Here is a 21743-nt window from a genome sequence, read left to right on the forward strand (position 1 = left end):
AATGCGAAGTGTCTGTGCGATGCAGAAGCGCACATTTTTCCCCATTTTGCAGGAGTGCCTCTGGGAGAAATTGTTTTAATTTTGATTTGTTGTAAATGTTTCCACAAACATCATTCTAAAACAACTACAAGCAAAATGAATTTCAAATTAGTCTTGAACAGGTTGGTAACTGGGTTTGCTACTAAGATTAATATTGACTGTTTGTGTATTTACAACCATTTAAGACAGCAGTCTTGCCAGGTGGCAGTAGACTTTCCAAGTAAATCCATTGTCCTCAGTAATGTGCGCATGCTCAGAGCTAAGTAAACAATGGAAATTTACTTGGGAGTCTGCTGCCACCCAGCGTTCCAGAGTCTCAAATTAGTTCAAATAGTATCAATTACTTTTTGTAATGTTGACAGCTTGTGTAATACAATTATTTAAACATGCAATTTTTTGTATTTAATTTAAACTAATCTTCACATGTGATGTACTTGTATGTAACTTGTGTAATATATTATACATATATACTGTATTTTGTAAAATGATGACAAATTCACTAATTGAAATATCTCTTCCACAAGTTGAGGTGAAGAACAACCAATAAATATTTTGTCTTGATAAGAGGAGTTTTCGATGTAAGGTTTTTGAGAGAATAATTATACGCTAATACTGCTGATAATTATACGCCTTGACAGAAACTGCCAACAGAAGAGAAAAACGGTTTCCTCTGTATCGTATTCTGTTAAAGGCAGTGGACACTATTGGTAAACACTCAAAATTTTTACTAGCATAAAACCTTTCTTGGTGACGAGTAATGGGGGTGAGGTTGATGGTATACAACATTGTGAGAAACGGCTCCCTCTGAAGCAATGTAGTTTTCGAGAAAGAAGTAATTTTCCACGAATTTGATTTCAAGACCTCAGGTTTAGAACTTGAGGTCTCGAAATCAACCATTCAAACGCACACAACTTCGTGTGACAAGGGTGTTTTTTTCTTTCATTATTATCTCGCAAGTTCGATGACCGATTGAGCTCAAATTTTCACAGGTTTGTTATTTTATGCATATGTTGAGATACACCAACTGAGAAGGCAGGTCTTTGACAATTACCAATAGTGTCCACTGCCTTTAAGTCAAAGTGATTTTATTTCTATTTTGGTAACCATTTCAGCTTCGTAGGTCATGATAAAGAGCCTGGCCAGTCATTTGCATACTCTGTATTCCCATGGTAGTGTCAGGACACTTCAATCATAACAAATACATAAAGACAGTACAAATAAAGCATGAAGTCGAGTCTCTACAAGCACATCTTTCATTTCGGAAATAATGTTCATTGTTTATTATCTGCTATTTCATTATGAAACTATTCATATGTTCATTATTATTATATGAACGAAACATATGGAACACAATTTATAAATGTACTTCTTGATTACAATAAAGACGTATGATTGAAGAAAACTATGAAAAGACATGTTTATTCTATTATTACCGCTGACCAATAGCGAACCGATACGTCACGATATTGCTGGTATCCTATAGTTTGCCGTTGACCAATAGCGAGACGGCCCGGTATCCTGGGGACCGTTCCACTCGGGCAAATCTTTGCCAACGTTATGCTTACGTTTTAAAAGTGACAGACTTTCAAAGTGGCACACGTTAAGTGCATGGAGGCATTTGCACTCGCTTGCTACGTCACATACTGAATATGGTGCGCCTTCAGTGTTTGACCTTCATATTATTGTCCTTGTTTTAGAGTGGAAATGGGCGACTTGGTATTGGTATCAAATTTGTTGGGTCAAATCGGCCAAAAATCTGACATAGCGTCTTTAAAAGAGTTGTGACATTGTACTTTGAACCATAGAGTAAAAAGTATGTTTGAACCCTAGAGCAAAGACTTCACAAAGCTGCCGTTTAATCGTTACCTTTGCTCTGTGGACCTTTAATATGGTTGGAAGCAAATTGCGATAGCAATCATTCCACTTTAAACATGTCAATGACCTGCTGATCTGCAGCCCCAAAGCCATACATTTTTCTTGTTTTCGTGAAAAATGTGACCCCCCCCCTGTTTAAGGACACGGCCTTCAACTATGACAGATAGGGCCTAATTGTTATAAAGCATGCTGCATAGAGAATGAACACAACCTAGGCTTTACTGGTTCTAATACACCATTTAGACCCAATCAAGGGCTCTACCCAAGTTCATGGCATATTTTCTGACAGCACGTATAGTCTAGTAATCTTTAGGCATCACACAATGCACAGTCAGTGATCAACATGTACTGTACACTATACCGGTAACGATTGACAACATTAATTGAAAACTTGCATCGGCAGTTCAACTCGTACCGTCCACATCAGTAGTGCCAGCTCGTCTCAGCAAAGTTAAATTGCTGTGAGTTTAGCAGTGGGCTTACACTGTGAAACCATTGTTTGTGTATCTCAGCAAAGTTCAATCGCTGGCAGGTAGAGGCACACACTGTGAAACAAATTATTTGTGTTTGGTGCAATGGAAGACCCAACTCTCAAGGAGGGCCGAGTGACTTCTGATGGCGTGTCGCTCGACGGCAGTGTCTCTTCGCTGGTTCAGATGAAGCGAACAATCTCTCTCATCAGCGGTGTAGCCATCAACGTCGGCATCATGATCGGTTCTGGTATCTTCATTTCACCGAAAGGTGTCCTGGCCGGGGCTAACTCCGTCGGCCTCACCCTCATTATTTGGTCAGTCTGCGGCATCTTCTCTCTGCTCGGTGCGCTAAGTTTCGCCGAACTCGGACTCACTTTCCCGTCATCTGGTGCCGTGTATTCGTACCTCAAGTGCATCTTCGGTGACTTCGTAGCTTTCTTGTACCTTTGGGTGACTGTATTGGTGGCAGTGCCTGCGTTTTTTGCTATTGTGGCGCTGACATTCGGTGATTATTGCATCCAACCTTTCTTCCCTGATCCAGCCTGCCAGCCACCGAGGATTGCCGTTAATCTCATTGGAACGATTTGTCTATGTAAGTAACTCAATTTTACAAAATGTTTTGCCTGACAGGGTCTGAACCATCCCCTTTAAGAGTTATAATATGCGGTATACTATATGCCGAATGCCACCAGAGAGGCAACGAAGGCGATCATACCTCCATGCCCCCTGGTCAATGCTTAGGTGCCCTTGAAATGCTCTTAGTAGAAATTTGCATATGGCTCATAGGGTGTACTTTACCAGGAAGAAACTGCCTTGGTGCCCATAACCTGCCCTTTCAAAAAACACAGGCCTAAAGTGCAGTCTACAAAATCACACAAAATACACCCTTGGTTAGAGTGGCCTTTAAAGTGGTTGCATGAGGGGTGGAGGTCGCTGGAAACCACATTGCTGCTCAGAGTGCCTATATACCAGACATCAACGGCACTGCCTGATGCAAAACATGGCTGGACTGGCTTCACTTTATCAGATGGTTGAATATATATAGGCGGGATGTGTTGACAACAATGCTAAGACAGTGGGTATGTGCAGTGATTTTCAACTGATACCCACCCCACGCAGAAACAATGATTTGAGAATACAAATGGGACACAATGGGAGCACTATCTGTGTTCAATCCGAACCGTGATTTGGTTGTAACTGTCAACTTGGCAATCAATGTGTAAAAAACACACATACAAAAATGTATAAATAATTGGACAAATTGGACCTTTGATCATTTTTGTTTTTATGACAACTCAGCAAAGTTTCTCATTTTAAAGGAGGACCTGTGGTATTGCACACGTTGGACAATGATCTGTGTACTTGACATATCAGAGCAGACGCATGCTACGAGAAAGGTCGACATGCATTGTTTGTATATCAGTTTATTTAGAAAAAAAATTCGCTGTGCTCAATTTATTTTTGATCAATATCAACTGATAAACAGACCAACAACCTTCGTGATAATAAGTAGGATTTGAAACTTTGCATACTGGGAATACACATTGGAAATGAGTTCGGATGGTTCTAAAAAGAACCGTTGGTTTCCGACTCGACGTTTCGATCAGTATGCTCTGATCGTCTTCTGGAGAAAGCTGGAGTCTGGTGCTGCATGCCGCTAAATTAAGCATGGTTGTCCTTTCACACGGGAAACATTTTGCAATCATTCTACAATAATTTAACAAGGAAACCTTGCTAAAGTGCTCTGGTGCGAAAGGGATTGCTGCACTAGAAAATAAGTACTGCGTTAAAATAAAAAACAGAATGGAAACTGTTCGTATGGGAAACCCTCTGACCTATATCGGGCAGCGATCGGGCATAGTAGCCCTTTCATGCGAGACTGCACAAATAAACTGAGCCAATTCCATGGCTCTGCTTACCCAAAGCAAATAATAGGAGCTTACGGAAGCTAGCAGGGATTTCCGCACTTACACGTACGTCAATAGTGTTACATCACGAGATAGCAGGGAACTTTTGATTTTGCGCGTGCGTATTATACTATCACGTAAATACGATGCATATAATTCGTTTTACAGAAACGGAGAATGGTGATTAATTATTATAAGCATAACTTGGCAGAAAGCAGAGCCCTTATACAACTCGGTCATGTACGCCTAACATGAACAGTAATCTCGATTTTGAAATGGCCTGGTATAGCACCCTGTTATCAGTATCATTCAGTGTGATTGTGGGGTCATGTTGCTTGATCAAACAAACGCGTAACTAATCGGATTAGAAATACGAAGAACATTTTTTTTTCTGTGATTGTACCAAGTCTGGCATTGGAACTATTTTTGTTAAATTCTACTTCAGTGTGGCAGGTAAACAAGCAGAGAATTTTTTTGGGGGAGACTAATAAAGCGAGCTTTGAATTTTATAAACGCCGATTTCGAGGCACGTTAGTGTGGATCATTATATTCTACTTTTAAATTATTTATCTAACCATTATGCACTTCATAACAAATAGTTCCAAACGCTTTTCAAAGACCAACTCGACCGATCAAGCAGCGTGTTACTATTAAGTATTCAGAGGGTTGCTCCTGCTTGCATGCAGCCTTGAAGGCTGAACCAGGAGGTCGACTATTATCAGTTTGAGAGCTACCACGGCTCTGGTCAAGTCTACCTCACCCGAAATGGCTCTACTCAAAATTCATGTTCTGGTAAATAATATTGTTGTTGTTTACAGTGCTACTCGGATTGACCAATGCAATTGGCACCCGGCTGTCTACGCGGATACAGAAGTTATTTACATTGTGTAAGGTTGCCGCCCTGGCAATCATTATAATTACTGGAATGGTACAGATAGGCAAAGGTAATTATGGGTTTTGTTTTTCTGTAGGCCTACAGTGCAGTGTAGTACAAAGGGCAGACTCTGTTACTCCGAACATTAGAGAGAGATGAAGATAACAGTATAACAATCGAAAAATATGTTTCAAAAGGTATTGTGTATACAATATTGGTTTGAAGTTTGATCTATATACTCTGCTGATATTATAAATTATTTTATTGCTCTAGAAATTTTACTTTCAAATTTCAAGTTTTGACGAACTCTATCAAGACTTATTTAAAAGCACGTGGACAGCATACAGTATTATTTTTAGTAGATTATTTGTGAAACAGTAAAGCCAAAAATGTGTCATGGTGTGAACTTCATCACTGTAGCTTGCAAGCCTTGGGGAACATGCATAAGGGTGATCAGTATAGTGTTGTAGCATTGTGTCCGCCATAATAATATCTCAAAAAGGCTTATTACTAGAAGTACATGGATTCTACGCTACAAACACATTAACAAAATATGAACGCAGTTAAAAAGAATTAAATATATTATGTGTTCTATATGCATTGAAACATTTGTTTTATAAGGCAAAAACTTGTTGGTTTATTGCGCTTTTGGTTTGCATTTTGTCTTTAAGGTGAAACCCAAAATTTTCAAAATGCCTTTGAAGGTTCGACCTTCAGTGGGCTTGGAATCGCTCTTTACTCTGGACTATTCTCATACACGGGCTGGTATGTATAATTATACACTCTAAAAAGCCCCACCCCCGGATTAGAGTTGACTCGGATTAATGGGCTGACCCATTTCAAAGTCAGGCTGGCCCGAAAAGAGTTAAACTCTGACTTTGCGTCTCTTGACTCATTTCTGGGTCATAATAATAATAAAAATAAATAATAGTAGGTATTTGCGAGAAAAAAAACACCTTTGTCACACGAAGTTGTGTGCTTTCAGATGCTTGATTTCGAGACCTCAAAATCTATTTCTGAGATCTCGAAATCAAATTCGTGGAAAATTACTCATTTCTCGAAAACTACGTCACTTCAGAGGGAGCCGTTTCTCACAGTGTTTTATACTATCAACCTCTCCCCATAACTCGTTACCAAGTAAGGTTTTATGCTAATAATTGTTTGAGTAATTACCAATAGTGTCCACGGTCTTTTTTCCTTTAGGTTTCACCTTTCTAACAGTTCGTTGATTGTGCATTATTCATGTGCAGGGAAAGTCTAAATTTTGTGTCCGAAGAGGTGAAGAACCCAACCAGGTAGGCAATATGAATACCGTATCTAGAACTAAGATCGTATCCGGTTTACGGCTGAATAGCTGCGTCATGCGTAAAGTATATGACGTCCTTAGCAACAGTCGTAGCAGTAGCTCTAATAGCCACCAATTCAGATTGACCTCAATGGCAATCATAACGTTAAAACAACCTCTTGGACTAAAGACTGTTTGTAACGCTTTGAAATGTTGATAACTTAAACCTTCTAAATTGCTCGTAATTATCGATCAAAAAATAGGCCCTAACAAACCTCAAGGTTTTTATAACCTAGCTCTATTTCTGCCGTTGACGGCGTGCATCAATAGGAAGGTTTAGCTGCACGTTACGCGGTCAAAAACGTGAACGTGAACGTCAGACATTTGTGTTGTTAAAATTTCACAATTTTAGCATACGTGAATACGTTTTTATTCATACAATTTTTCGCGTCTGGTGCGTACGTGCAGACGTCATAGGTGAGCTTGAAAAGAGCCCTAAGTGGTGATGTCAAATAAAAAAACAATTTTTTTTGCTCGCGTAACGTCCAGCTAAGAGAGGATTGGCTGCACGTTACGCAAGCAAACACGAAAACGTGAACGTCAGAAAATTGTGTCCTTTCTAGTAGGTGAAGTCACCACTTATTTCATGCTCACGTACGCACGTACGCATGACGTCTACGCGTACGTACCTGACGTAAGAAATTGTAACTTCGCGTATGCTAAAAACGTGAGATTTTTACAACAAAGATTTTTGACTTTTGTGTTCACGTAACGTGCAGCTAAACCTCCCTAAAACTGCACTTTGTTGACGTCATCTCTGGGATTTTCCCTTTGTCATGCACCCTGTTGCCACAAAGCGGCTTACAAAACAGAGCTCCTGCACGTGACGTTAACTGAGTGATGACGTAACGGTCTTTTCGCAAATCTTTCGGACGATTCCCGAGAGGGCATCATCTTACAATCAAAATCTGTTTAGTCTTTAGGCCTATTGACTTCTTGAGAACATTTTAAATGAGTTTACAGAAAAGATCTTTTGTTGCTGTGTGTAACAAGGACATACTATTGTTTCCATACTGCAGGAACCTGCCACGCGCAATAGCGATAAGTGTATGCTCTGTGACTGTGCTGTACATATTAACAAACTTGGCATACTTCACCGCAATGACGCCTCAAGAGCTCATGGCGTCTAATACAGTTGTAGTGGTAAGTTTAAAATCGTTTCTATAGACCTTATGCACATGATGTCATATCAGTAGGGCGCCCTCACCTAGATGTCGAAAAGTGACCGTTCATCATTGGCCAAACATGTGCGCCGCGCGTACAACTCAGTGCGTTTCGATTATTTTCGTCTTCGTTTTACCTCTAAGATGACGGCTGGATGACGTCAACGTAAGGTCTTTACAAATTGTTATCCTTCATTTATTTACCACCCTTTATATTATTATTCGACAAATAAATGATGCTGCTAAGGGGATCTATGAGTAGGCTTAATTAGGAGATGGGGTTAATGGGGTAGACATTTTTGGTTCATTTTGTCGATATCTTTTTGGCAAGTAATTTGCCGTGGTTTCACTGGCTATACGACATCGTTGTTTTTGTAAGAATGGTTTATTATAGCTTCTGTTGAAACGGATACTAAATGAAAATACACCCCTGCGTGCTTTATTTTTTGTCTTTAGATGTTTGGTAACAAGCTACTGGGTCGTTTTGCAGTCATCATGCCGGTGTTCGTAGCACTGTCCACATTTGGCTCCATCAATGGAAGTATAATAGTTTATTCAAGGTATGATGTAAAAACCCATTTTTTTTCTTTCGAGTCCATCATCTTTGTACTCTTCAAATAATCCCGTTTGAAGCCCGAGCTCGTACTCGCACATTGTCTTTGGTGGATAGCGACCCTGACCCTCTTTTGAACCTCACAGTGGTTGCGTTCGATAAGCTTCTCTGGGTCGACCCCGCAGTGCTCACTCGGGTGAGTCCCTGACAAGAGCTAATCGAACGATCACACTCGCCCTCTCGTGGTGACGGCATGCACCTCAGGTCACCCCCAAGTTACCCACTCCACAAGCAAAGCACTGGGAGCTGACCCGGGTGAGCCCCGTCAAAGTTATTCGAACGCACCGGGGCAGGCCGGGGTCGACCCATCAGGGAAGCTAAACGAACGCACCCATTATGGGGAAGGCTAGCCTGAACATCTGACGTCACACTTCGAGGCTCGGGGATGCCTCCAGAGACTTGCCTCCAGACCGGGGTGTACATTCACCTTTAACCTACATTCACTTCACACAGAGATCTAAACGCAGTCAAATTTTATCGCGGAAGTGATAGGAGTGTAGTGTTTGGGCATCCATGGAAAGCTCATTATGTCACCACACGTTTGTCCGATGATATCCGATGTATCCAATGGAATCACTGGATTTTGTAGCAGGTACCTGTCTCTTATGGGTCTAGTCTAGGGGGGACACAGACTGGTCCCCCATCCTTATCCGTAGATAGGTGTTGGATTATGTATACACATGAACTTCGCTTTTAACACCGAATCTCAATAACCATGAAAGCCATGTGAAATGATGCGGGGTCGGGGTAATTGTGTTCATGGGCTCATCAGCCGAACTCTGGCGTAATTCACGAGCCTCATCAATGTGTGACGTCAGATGTTCAGGCTAGGGGGACACACGCCGGTCGGACAAACCCCTCCCTTAAGACTGCACTCAATCTTAACACATTACTCAATCGGTCCAATACACAGTGGTTTAAGACCCAGGCATCAGGTCCGATTTTTTTTTATGAGATAACTACATATCTTTGGTGACTTGAACAAGAAGAACTAATTTGTTGAAGAATTTTAATTTTTTTGAAATTTATACCCCTTGTTTTTTAAGGAATTGTAGTTCGTAAATATAGTGACATACGTTTATATTCAGCAAAAATCACAAACCCTTATGTTAAAAAAATACCTGGATAGGCATATAAAAATTGTTTTAGAAAACAAATATTGTTTTTAAATTGCCTTTATAAGTGACCTTTCGCACTGTAGAAAATTAAATACGGACCGAAGTTTTGATGATACGGCAAACATGCTTTGAAATCTTCGATTAAAATGTCAAAAAATGCTACTTATAAAAAAAATACCGCCACACATCTTTAAAAAAAGCCATTAAGGGCCTGGACGAAATGCTAAAAATATGTAATATATTAATAAAGTAACCATTCGTTGTGGCTAGAAATTCACGGTAAATTAGCGAAAATTAATTTTTACTCCTGAAAATGAGAATTTTCAAAAAAGCAATTGTTTACATCGCAAAACTAAGGAAAATAAACAAAAACCAAAACGTTGGATATTTTCCCAATCGGCCACCAACGGCCAACATATTTTTTGTATTTGTTTCCATAAAATGATAGAGTGACTACTTAGCTTTGAAAATAAAACAGCGCCGAAATCCCGCAAGATCGCCTTCACTCCCAAAAACTAAGTTTTCAGAACGCTGTTTTTAACCAATTCTTTGTCAATTACATTTCAGAGTTTATTACGTAGGGTCACGAGAGAAGCAGTTGCCCTCTTTACTTTCCATGATACATGTTAAGCATCTCACACCTCTTCCATCCATTGCACTTATGGTAAGTTTATATTTTATAACTTCAATTTCCACTGAGCGTGCGTTCACGAAAAGGGTCTACCCTGAAGAACCAGATTAAACAAATTGCAAGGGAATTGCAACCAGACTCAAGAAACTATACAGTACTGGTCTACCACACAACAAGTAACTCGACAATTAAAACAATGGTATTCGGGCAAACATTTGGTGGCGCACTATATTCAGTTTGTTCTTTCAAGTGTGATGTTGTACTTTTCAGTTTGTACCAATTTGTGTTTCTTAAGGTATTACTATCGGGTTGCTGTACGTATTCCCTAGATATAAACAGCTAAATCAACACTTGTTGGCGCACTATATCCCGTTTGTTCTTTCAAGTGTGACGTACTTTTCGGTATCTACCATTTTGTTTTTTCTAAAGGTACTCTTGTCGGTTTGCTTCACGTATTCCCAAGATATAAACAGCTTAATTAACTACTTCAGCTTCGCTGTGTGGACACCCATAGGAGCTGCTGTAGCTGGGATGGTATGGTTGAGATGGAGAGATCCTGACAGAGCACGCCCTTACAAGGTGATACTTAACTCTTGTCAAAATATTTTGTGCGCATTTCTTCTTGCAATCATGATATAAAAGCATCAGGCCGGAAACTTAGAAGTTGAGTTTCTTTTACAGTTTGCCACTTTGTCTGTTGGGTGGAGTTAGCTGGTTTGTTTGTTTTTGAGGGGTACTCCATTCTTCTTCTTATTCTACGTAATGTTATACCAGTGTTACTTTTTTAATCACCTGGGGAGAGGGAAATCTGTTAGCGATGGTTGTTTTCATGGTCTTAAACGTAAATCTTGAAAGATAATATCCAGCATTCAGTGTAGGCCTATCTGGTGTACCTCCTGCAAGCACGATAGTGACCATCGAAAAGAAAATTTGAAAACGTTTGACTTTTGTCGGTGTTGCATGAGATTCTGTGCCTCGGATATTCTTTCCCCCCAAATGGCAAACTATGTACAAACTAGTGCTAGTAGCTCCCTCTTTTGAGTCATCCTCCTCCAATGTTAATTTCTCATATGGGGGACATAATCTCCGGCGGACGGATTTCCTTGTGGCCACCGGTTTTTCTGACGGTAATATATCGGAATACAGAATAAATTATAGGAAGAATATAAATTTCTGTTTCTGTGTTCAAAGGTACACATTATCATACCGGTTATCTTCGTGATTGCGGCCATCTTTCTTGTCGTCATGGCAACCATTGACGCTCCACTGGATACAGCAATCGGTATTTGTATAACACTTACCGGGGTGCCAGTGTATTTTCTCTTCGTTCATCCTAAGCACTTGCCAAGACGGTTGTCCAGACTGGAGGGTAAGTTAACAGTTTGTTTGGAAAGCTATCGAATATGGATAGAGGATCATTGCAGATCGGTTCACATATATCTCAGTCGACCGTTGTGTTGGGATGGGATGCAGAAGGGTTGCTAGGTAATTTCATTTCAGTGGATCCAGAGCAACAGTTTCAAGCTAGTTAGTCTGTTTGTAAATTAAAGGCATGTTTGTTTGCATCAGAGATTGTTTATGTGATTCTCTTAACTGAGCACTATGTCAGTGTACCTTTTGTGTGTGTACGTAACGCTGGGCAAAATGTCAGTATTTTGTGTGTGTATGTAACGGTATCGTTTTTCTTGTATACGTTTATTTTGTCTTTGTCTGTATAGGGAAGGGGAACAAAAAGCAACATTGCTTCTCCCTTTTCCTACATGTTAATGTCACACTATTATCTATTTATTGTTCATTAACTTTATCAAGTTTTCAGTTGAAAAATTTATTATATGTTTTCTGAGCAATATTATCACACTATGTATGGATTGATGTTGACATGAAATACATGTATCTGAAATGAATACACCATAAACACGTCTCAATGCGCATGATTTGCGTGTAAAGGATTCTGAGTAGAGTTCGAGTCCAATCAACACTGGCAACCACTATTACGCGCTGGTTTTGAAGCAGTGCGGTACATATTAACTAAACAAAACCTGGCATAGCTACGTACGTACACCTTAACATGGCGGCCATTTTGGCAGCTTGATTGATTTTTGAACTGTACTCGGTTTCCCATGATGTCTTGTGGTGTATATTTTTTTAAGATGGCGCTGGTGCACATTATGGCCCATTACAATTTCTATTTTTATTTCAGGTACTATTACCAGATGGTTTCAGAAGGCATTACTGGTCATTGAGGAGGAGAAAGACTGATGCTAATATTCTTTTCTCTCCTAAACCAAACAAAGCCCAACGGTAATACTACCATTCTGCTCATTTGAAATGTGTATTTCAGTAGGTGAAGGTTAAGTTACAAATTGTAATGACAAAAGGGTTTTTCAATGGACTATCCTGTTGTTGGAACTCATAACGTTATAAGGTTTTTGAATTAGTGTTTTCATTGGTTTGATGTCTATCTCCCAGTACTGTCTATCTTTGACTTTTTAACTTGATTATCTAATGTATTTTATGTTATTATGTATGGATTTAAAATATTGTTGGTTGAACAAACACACGAGAGGGCGTAAACCTGCCAGTGCTCTACTAAATGAGCTAGCCCCATTTTCTCGAACTCCCTCTTTTGTCAATATCTTTGTTCAAAGTGCCAGTTAGAAGCCATTTAAACCTATAACTGACATGTAACCGATTTTCGCAAACGTGTGCAAATGTGCAAATGCCTGCACTAAACGCGTCCACTTTAAAAACGTAGGCCTGCGCGTATAGTTTGCAAACATTTACCCAAGTGGAACTAACCCCCTGGGCGCAATTTCATAAAGCCTCTGAGCACGAAAATTAGCATGCTGAGCATGCATTTTCCTCCTTGATAAAAACAGGATTACCAACCAAAGTTCCACGTGAATTTCAGGATTTAGCAAACAACATTTGAATACCAGTATCAAGCAATATGCAACAAATGAAAATTGGTTGGTAATCCTGTTTTTTATCAAGGAAGAACTTTCATGCTAAGCACATTTTTGTGCTTACCGGCTTTATGAAATTGGTCCCTGGACACTAGGCCATCTCGCTATTGGTAAACCGCAAAACAGGATACCCACAAAATAGTGACGTATCGGTTCGCTATTGGTTAGTGGTAACAATAAAGTAAACATGAGAGTTTTCTTTCATCAAAATGTCTTTATTGTAATCAAGAAATATAATATTGTTTGTATTACAATAATACAATATGGAGCGTAAAGGAGAGTTTGATGACGATAATACAATGCAAACAAAAACAGAGTTTCCAAAATATAACAACGTTCTGTTCTGTCATCGTTGACAGTCATCTCTCTCATTGTTATTTTTACTCCCCCGATTTTTTTGTTCCTTCAATTTCGTATTTTGTTTGCTAGTAATATTTTTTTCCCAGACACATAATAATTTGTTCTTTTTAATTTATTTCAATGAGAGATAAGACTGTTTTCAGGATGAAGTTCTAAAGAATGAAATAAATAATGAGAGGGGAAAAAATGTGACGAAACAATTATTCAAGGAAGAAAATTACTTTAATGCAGAAATAATAACAATACTCTATGGTGCTTTGTCACACCCGGTGCGTCTTAAAGCGCTCATTATTTGGGTTCCGCAAGATATGCGTATGCATAGCCACCGAGGCCAACTACAACAGGTGAGTTGGGACGTTAACAAAACAAAAACAGCTCTTTAGAGGGTCAACACTTCTCCAAAAAGATTACAAGGTTGTAAGTGCTTTAATTACACTAATATATTGAAAAAAAGTACGACGATGATGATACACGACGATGTTCGCCCTTCAAATATTTTTCTCCTCCTTAACGACGAACAATAGCATCTGCAACCATCCAGTCACAGCATCTAGATGCGTCACAAATCATGAAAACACAGGATTATGTACATTCATATATTTCTCGGGTATAGGGGGGCTTCTTACCTAGTTATGTAACAGAACTCCAGCCCAACCGAGTCATTTTGGACAAGTCCCGAGTTACGAGTCCGAATCTTTGACCAAGGACCACCGATCCGACTCCCATATGTGATTGGATCCGGACCTCAAACCAGATTGCCAAGTTGCTGTTTTACGTGAAACTGACAAAACCATAAACAATGAACAGTCACTATGTTTTTCAGCGGCCCGCAATGAACTATTACTTTACCTTGAATTTTATCCAGCCACATTGGTAATCGCTCTGGATACACAAAAAGGAAGTAAACTGGTACCCCGGTCAGCGTAATACCAACACCAATTGCGGTATCTATTGGAGAGTCAATGGTTCCCATGACGACCAGAAAGATGGCGGCAATCACGAAGAGAATCGGTATAGTGATGTGAACCTGTAAATAGAACGGTCACTGGAGAAAGTTGGAATGTAATTGTTTATGTGATAACCAAAAATGAGCAATGCCTCGCAACATGCTCCACGGAAATTCTTAAAATCGTATTTGGTTGGGGAGCATCAATTTGTAAACAAACGGAGATGGAGAGGAGTCGGATTATGAGCCTGAACGTCTGACGTCACACTTCGAGACTCGTGAATAACGCCAAAAAGTTCCCTTTATACAGCCTATAGTCATACCCCGTCCAAAATAACCTTTCACCTACATTCATTTCACATGGAGACACGCACACCAAATTTGTGTATGAATGTAGGTGAAAGGTAAGGATTTAATCCTTACTAACATGCAAGTACGATCCCCCATGATACACAAAAACACTGTGATTTGATTGGTCCGATGTGATTTTTGTCAGCTGCACCCACATCACTCTAGACCAATCAAAACACAGATATGGAAAGCTCACATCACTGCACGTTTTAATGACATCATTGTATCCAATGAAATCACTGGTTCTGAAAGGCAAGGAACTGTCTCGAGTAAAGACACAGGGGACCAGTCTGTGGGTGCGTCCGATTTAGCTCCCCTTGGTCGACCCCGGTCTGCTCCCGGTACGTTCGAATAGCTTTGACGTAATTCCGGGGGCTCGCGGGTCAGCCCCTAGTGCCTTGCTTGTGGAACTGGTCCGAGGTGGATGACGTCACCACGAGAGGGTAAGTGATCGTTTGATTAGCTCTTGTCAGGCGCTCACCTGAATGAGCACCGCGGGGTCGACTAGGGGAAGCTAATCGAACGCACCCAGTTTAAAGTCACCTGGAAATATAATTGTTCTTTCTTTCAAACATAATAGTATATTCTTATGAACAATAAAACATTTTTTTAGTAATTGTCACGATTTATATGTTTAAAAAATGTATGCGTTTAAAAAAAAAAGTTGTTTGGGGGGCTGACTCCGCCTACCCTTTTTGTGACGTCAATCGAAGCAGACTTTGCCTGCAATGCATAGAGTAAACCCACGTGCAAAGTACATGTACGGTCCAAGTCGTGAGTTTGTACGTTTCGATTTTTGTTGTTGCATTTTTCCGGCAATGCTGACCAGGTGTATTGCTGCTGGGTGCAGCAAACAACTAAAGATGGGGTCAGGTTGCGTCTATTTCCTGTAGATCCATAGTATGCGATGGGCGGTGGGCCGCGAAAGTCGGACTCACAAGAGGAATAGTGGTCCGGTCCGACGTCTTTTTCAGCGCTGTGCAGCGAACACTTCGAGCCGTCGTGCTTCGAATCCGGAATACACCACACATTTGGCATGGGAAGAAAAGTTATTCTAAAACATGACGGCCATCGTAACAATTTTTCCAGAGTGGGAAGTCAAAGAAGGTACCTGAAAGACCTGACGAACCTAGAGGAGCATATGCCAAACGTCAAAAATTCGGGTAAGATTGAACTTTGAAGCCATGTTTTTAGCTTGCGATTCACCGTGCAGGGTAATCCGAGGTAATCCGTGACCGTAGTTCTGTATGTAGGCATCATACCGATACAGGTACCCAGACGTAGTGTACGGGGCCACATTTACTACACATTTTCTCTTCATATATCGCACCTCGATTGACGTCACGAACAGCGCCCTCTCGGGTCGGGCCGACTCTTAAAATTGTAAATAAAATGATAACAAATTTTAAGAACCTTAGTTAACTGTTTATTCACATTCCACTCATCAAAACACATATCTTAGTGACAAAATCTTTATTTTTAAAAAATACCACTTCCAGGTGACTTTAAGTACCTGTCTCGAATAAAGACACGGGACCAGTCTATTGGACCGTTACCTTGTAAGGGCGTGGTCTGTCTGGCTCTCGCCATCTAACCCACACCATACCCGCTACAACAGCACCAATAGATGTCCATGTGACGAAGCTGAAATAGTTGATTAATGTGAAGATATCGTTGGAATAAGTGTAGATACACGACAACAAAACCTGCGTAAGTAAAACACCAATTAATTGTGTATATGGAGCATTGTCTGAACGCTTTCTACATTGAGTCGGACGTGGACACACAGTAATGATTTTTGTGGAACTAATTCGCTGACTTAAAAAAACCCAGAATGTATGTTTTTCATGGGGGAACTTTTCTGCAAACGAGGTGTATCTGTAAAATGACAAGCTAGGGTGCGGCCCTTTGCCAGCACGTTAGGCCTATGCATCAAGGATCGCAGACACACGATGTGGAATTCGGAGGAAATGTGAAGTATGCACAGGAATCCATTGTAAGTGTGCAACAACAGATCAGCACAGACAATAGTCATGGCTAACAATGTTGTTATAACAAAACGTGTACACTGAAATGGCCCAATGCCGTGCTTCTAACAACACAGCTTTAGTTGACCACGTTGTGCTTTGCAATGCTATACGATCTTTGGCTTTAGGACATCAAGATCCTGCTCTGCTAAATCTTAGAGATTTGTATCGAGTCCGTGGAATTTATTTAGTCATCTTTGAGATTCTGATTATGTCTACATCATCAGCAAGTTTCTTCTCTAAAGGTATACAGGTATGTTTCATGTTTAACTTATTTTATGTTTATTGTAGCATGTACTAATTTTGAAACGTACTTTGTGGAATGTCACTAGTCAAAATGTGAGAATGCGAAAAGAATTATGATTTTCGACGGGAGTAAATCTCATTGATTCAAGGTGTGTGTCTTTATATCACTAGTAGAGTTCCATGTTTAAAGGCACTGGACACTATTGGTAATTACTCTAAATGATTGTTAGCAAAAAGAAGGACCTGATAACGAGCAATTGAGAGCTGTTGGTATTATACAATATTGTTAGAAACGGCTCCCTCTAATGAGAACAAGAATTTCTCACTCAAACAACTAAAGACGTCAGGCCTGAAGCTTTTAGTATACATCTGAGAGCACAAAAATGTGTACAACAAGGGTGTTCTTTCATTATTTTCGTGAAACTTTGATGACAAAGTCAAAATGTTCACAGATTTGTTATTGTATATGCATACAATTGTGTTGGGATACACCAATTATTAAGATACTGATCTTTGACAATTATGGTTTTAATTATGTGTTTGCGCAAACTCACCACGATGACAATTGAAGGTAGTGGGGTTAAGAAGTCAACATGTATCATCGACAGAAGAGGTGGGAAGTGTTTCTCACGGGATCCCACGTACAACACTCTAGCATATAAATATAAATATTGATAATTACTTAGCAACATTAATATCATACTTTAGAATTGGACCATGTCCGATGAGGCACAGTGTTTCGCCCAATTTCCCCATACTTTAACCCTCCGAGCAGCCCCGGAGAATATACTATAGATTCACTAGGTGTGATCGGAAGGCAGATTGGGTAAATAACTGTGATCGGGGCCCAACTCTCGTTCTATGGTCTATAACAGATGAATGTTCGTTGGACCCACACACTCATGACTGAAGCATTCTGAAAATTTACTCATGTCAACATTAGATGTACTCAAAATCAAAGGGTTAAGTTTTTTTGCACACAGTAAGACTTTTGTTGTGCACATTATTATAAGAAAACGTAGACTAAACTGCCATCCCACCCAGAAATTGCTTCATAATATGAAAATGATTGTTAAGGGTATGTTAAAAAATAGTGAAATCTATTCACACATTTTGTAGTCATTGACAAAAAAGCTGGTCTTTCCGCCCGTGAACACACTGTTTTCCCTCTTACAAATGTGCAAAATTGCTACCGCTAAAAATCCTCTGAAAAATTCACACACAGCAAAAAAATCCGCACACGGACTAGAAGCGCCTTGACACGAGGCTAGTGACAAGCCTTGATAACAGTTTGTTGTTATTGTTTACCTTGAACACACCATAATGTTGCCATTTATAGCGCCAAATGTTGACAGGGCAACAGATAACGGCATGACCCATGCAAAGCTGCCCAGCACGTTGTTTCCGAATGTCTGAAAATACAAAAAAAGAGTAGGATAACTTTCCTTCCTGCCACCACTTTTTCACTCATTAAAAATAAAAAAAAACCATTTCATTATAAGGTAAATTTCCCCCCAAAATGGTACAGGTGTTTTAAAGTAGTAGCCTCTCTTTCGGAGTGATACAAGAATTTTAGGAGCTGGGGGAACAGCAAAGTAAACACAGCTTGTGTTAGGGATGTTCCTGTTTTTAATTATACCTAGGGTCTACATATTTTTGGCGTTCAATGTAATTTACTCTATGCAGCATCGGGGGCGGGGGGGGGGGGGGGGGTGGGTGATTTGGATTTCTTACCACTGCCACTGCGTTGGAAGCAAGGAGTTCACTTGGTGTCATAGCTGTGAAATATGCCACATTGGTCAGCACGTACAACGTCGTTATAATAGGGACGCTTATCAATATAGCACGCGGTAAATTTCTGTAAACCAAACATGTGGTAAAAAAATGTTATAAAAAAAAAGATTTGATCATTCCTAAACAGATTCATGACAATAGCTCAATCGAAACATTTGTGTGTACAGATAATTGTTTCCTTTTTTGTGAGAGGGAACCAAACTTTACTCACTGATTTGGATTTTTCAGTTCCTCTGCAACATAGTTTACACTTTCACTGCAAAAAATAAGCAAACAATTGTAACAGCAATAATAAATTAACGAATTTCAAAAAAGAAGAAGAAGCTACAAACACACCAAACAAAACAAATACTTATGCATAATGCGTCAAAACAAAAATAAAATGTTTGCTTACCAGCCCGTGTAAGCAAATAGTCCAGAATAAAGAGCAACTCCTAGACCACTGAAGGTCGATCCTTCGAAAGCATTCTCAAAGTTTTGGGTCTCACCTGTGACAAGAATTTTGGACACTTTTGAAGTGAGTTAACGTATACGTTTGCTAATCACTCTTAAAGTTAATAGCAGCTTACGATATATTTTAATATCATTCTTAGAAACATTTTACTTCCAAGAAATAATTCAGATTAAGTAAAAAATATATCAGTTTTTATGCTCCAAAATATGAATCTGAACGCTTCCCATATTGTGTAATCTTCTTATAAGTGATATTTCTTCCCCCATTATGACCATATTCGCTCCGGATGTATAAGTTGTATTGTATATATCTACATTTATATGGGATTAAAACAATTAAACGGTTAAAAAAGCAAAGATATAATTTGCTTTTAAGAGGAATTGCTTGTGGGCTTGGAAAAGGTGTCTATGTGCTTGGAGTATGGGTGAAATTCACATTAGTAATATTTACACTAAATTTTAAAAGTAATAATTGTCTCGTCATGTAACTGAGGCGCACTATACATTAGTAAAATTATGGTTGGCAAAAAGCTCGGGCTGTGACGTAATAAAAATTTATATATAAAAGTATGATAAAAATAGTCAGTTCCCGTGTGTACATAATGCTTAAAATGAATTCGAGTGAGATCAGGAAACAACCTTTGCCTAATTGCACCATGCCGCCTCCGATGATGATGGTAAGAGAAACTACCTTGATTACAGTAAAGATGTTCTGCACATGCGTCGACAATCGGGTGCTTATCGTACTGGTTATTCCAAGGAAAACTGGATTTGGAAAAACAAATATAAAATTTTTTCAATATTACAAACTGTTGGCACCAAAATATCTAACAAAAAACATCATCCTCTTCAATAGGTATCTCTATTAACGTAACAAATTGAAGGCTAAGTGTTTCGATGCACTGAGGTGGATTTCACAAAGGTAGTCCTAACTTAGGACTAGTCATATAGGCTATTAAGAGATAGGACTGGTCCTAAGTTAGGACCAGTAAATCATCCTAACTTAGGACTGGTCCTATCTCTTAGCATTGCCTACGTCCTAAGTTAGGACTACCTTTGTGAAATCCACCCCAGGACACCTTTGATAATTATCAAAGACCAGTATTCCCACTTCAAATGCATAAAGTATTGGTCATCGAATTTGCAAGAGAACAAAACAAGAAAAAGCACCTTGTTGCATTAGTTTGTGTGCTTTCAGATGCATAATAAAAGGCTTCAACTGAAGACTTTTATTATTTGAGTGAGAAATTACCTCTAAATAACTACATACTTCAGACTATATGCTTAATACTATAACCAACAGCTCTCCATTGCTCGCTACCAAGTAAGTTTTATGCTAAGAATTAATTTAGTAATAACCAACAGTGGACAGTGCCTTTAAAGATTTTTAATTTGTTGTCATGATTTTGTTTAATGTTGGTTTTCGAAGGGGCAATCTTTAGACTTACCTAAAGCCGATGTGCCAATGAGCTGGACGGCGATCCTTGATGGCTGACACGCTGGATCAGGATAAAAAGGTTGGATGCAATAATCACCGAATGTCAGCGCCACTACAGCAAGAAATGATGGCATTGCGAGAATCACACTGACCCAAAGATACAGAAACGCCACAAAGTCACCGTAAATCTCCCTCAAATAAGTGTAGATCGCTCCGGAGGAGGTGAAGGTTGTTCCGAGTTCGGCGAAGCAAAGCGCTCCGAGGAGCGAGAAGGCACCGCAGACTACCCAAATGATCAGGGTAAGACCGACGGAACCAACGCCTTCCAGGACACCCTTCGGTGATACGAAGATACCGGAGCCGATGATGATACCTATGTTGATGGCAACCCCGCTCAGGAGAGAGATGGTACGTTTCATCTGCACCAGGGATGACTCGCTGGTGTGACTGGTGCACGACACCCCGTCCTTAAAACTGTCTTGTGGAGTCATCTTCATTTTATTTTGCCTGTTGTGTGCAACATGAGAGGGTATGCCAGACTAGAGTGACAACATTTACACAATTTAGACCAAGAATTCAAAGCTTAGGTTGTAAAGTGAGGAACTCGTCGGTGGATTTATATCAGTGTTTGTGTACACTGTGGTGTTAAATAGAAAAGCAAATATCGGTTTATATTGTGAGATTAAAGATCATAAACCCCGCTCACAGCATTTAGAGGTTATCATTGGAGGTTATTGAATGTAGCTGATACCATGGAGGTAGATAATTAATAGAGATCAGTGAGGTGGACGAGCATCGGATTTAAGCTCGATGTTCTCTACAATTATTTCCCAGACTGGTACCATGTCTTTATCCGCAAGGATAAGGACAGGCTTGCATTTCAGTACCTGTGATTTCATTGGAAACAACGATTTTATTGGATAATATTTTTGTGTGTAGTGACGAAAGCTTTCTGTATCTGTGTTTTGATTGGTCCGAGCTGAGGTTTGGCAGCTGCGCTTGCGGTCATCTGCATATGAATGTAGGTGAAAGGTGAAGATGAGCAGGGATTGATCTAGGCTAGAGGCCACCTTTTTCGCGTTATTCATGATCCTTGAAGTAAGACGTCAGATGTCCAGGCTAAT

The 21743-nt window shown here is 39.8% G+C and overlaps 2 protein-coding genes across 2 annotated transcripts; one reads left to right on the plus strand and one right to left on the minus strand.

Annotated features, from left to right (window-relative positions):
* Positions 1–2489: 2489 nt before the first annotated feature.
* Positions 2490–12613, plus strand: LOC117294671 (Y+L amino acid transporter 2-like). Its single transcript, XM_033777178.1, has 10 exons — positions 2490–2979; positions 5113–5238; positions 5840–5933; positions 6419–6463; positions 7533–7656; positions 8133–8236; positions 9975–10071; positions 10468–10617; positions 11230–11407; positions 12239–12613. The coding sequence occupies exons 1-10, from the start codon at positions 2490–2492 to the stop codon at positions 12295–12297; spliced, it is 1467 nt and encodes a 488-aa protein (XP_033633069.1). The 3' UTR covers positions 12298–12613.
* Positions 12614–13852: 1239 nt separating this feature from the next.
* LOC117294672 (Y+L amino acid transporter 2-like) lies at positions 13853–21110 on the minus strand. The gene is made up of 10 exons (XM_033777179.1): positions 20630–21110; positions 19821–19946; positions 19123–19216; positions 18940–18984; positions 18669–18792; positions 18243–18346; positions 17489–17585; positions 16218–16367; positions 14214–14391; positions 13853–13914 (listed from the first exon to the last, which is right to left on the minus strand). Exons 1-10 carry the CDS (start codon positions 21108–21110, stop codon positions 13853–13855), a joined length of 1461 nt encoding a protein of 486 aa, XP_033633070.1.
* Positions 21111–21743: the final 633 nt, after the last annotated feature.

The sequence above is a fragment of the Asterias rubens genome, chromosome 9 (genome assembly GCF_902459465.1).
Source record: "Asterias rubens chromosome 9, eAstRub1.3, whole genome shotgun sequence".
Lineage (NCBI taxonomy): Eukaryota > Metazoa > Echinodermata > Asteroidea > Forcipulatida > Asteriidae > Asterias > Asterias rubens.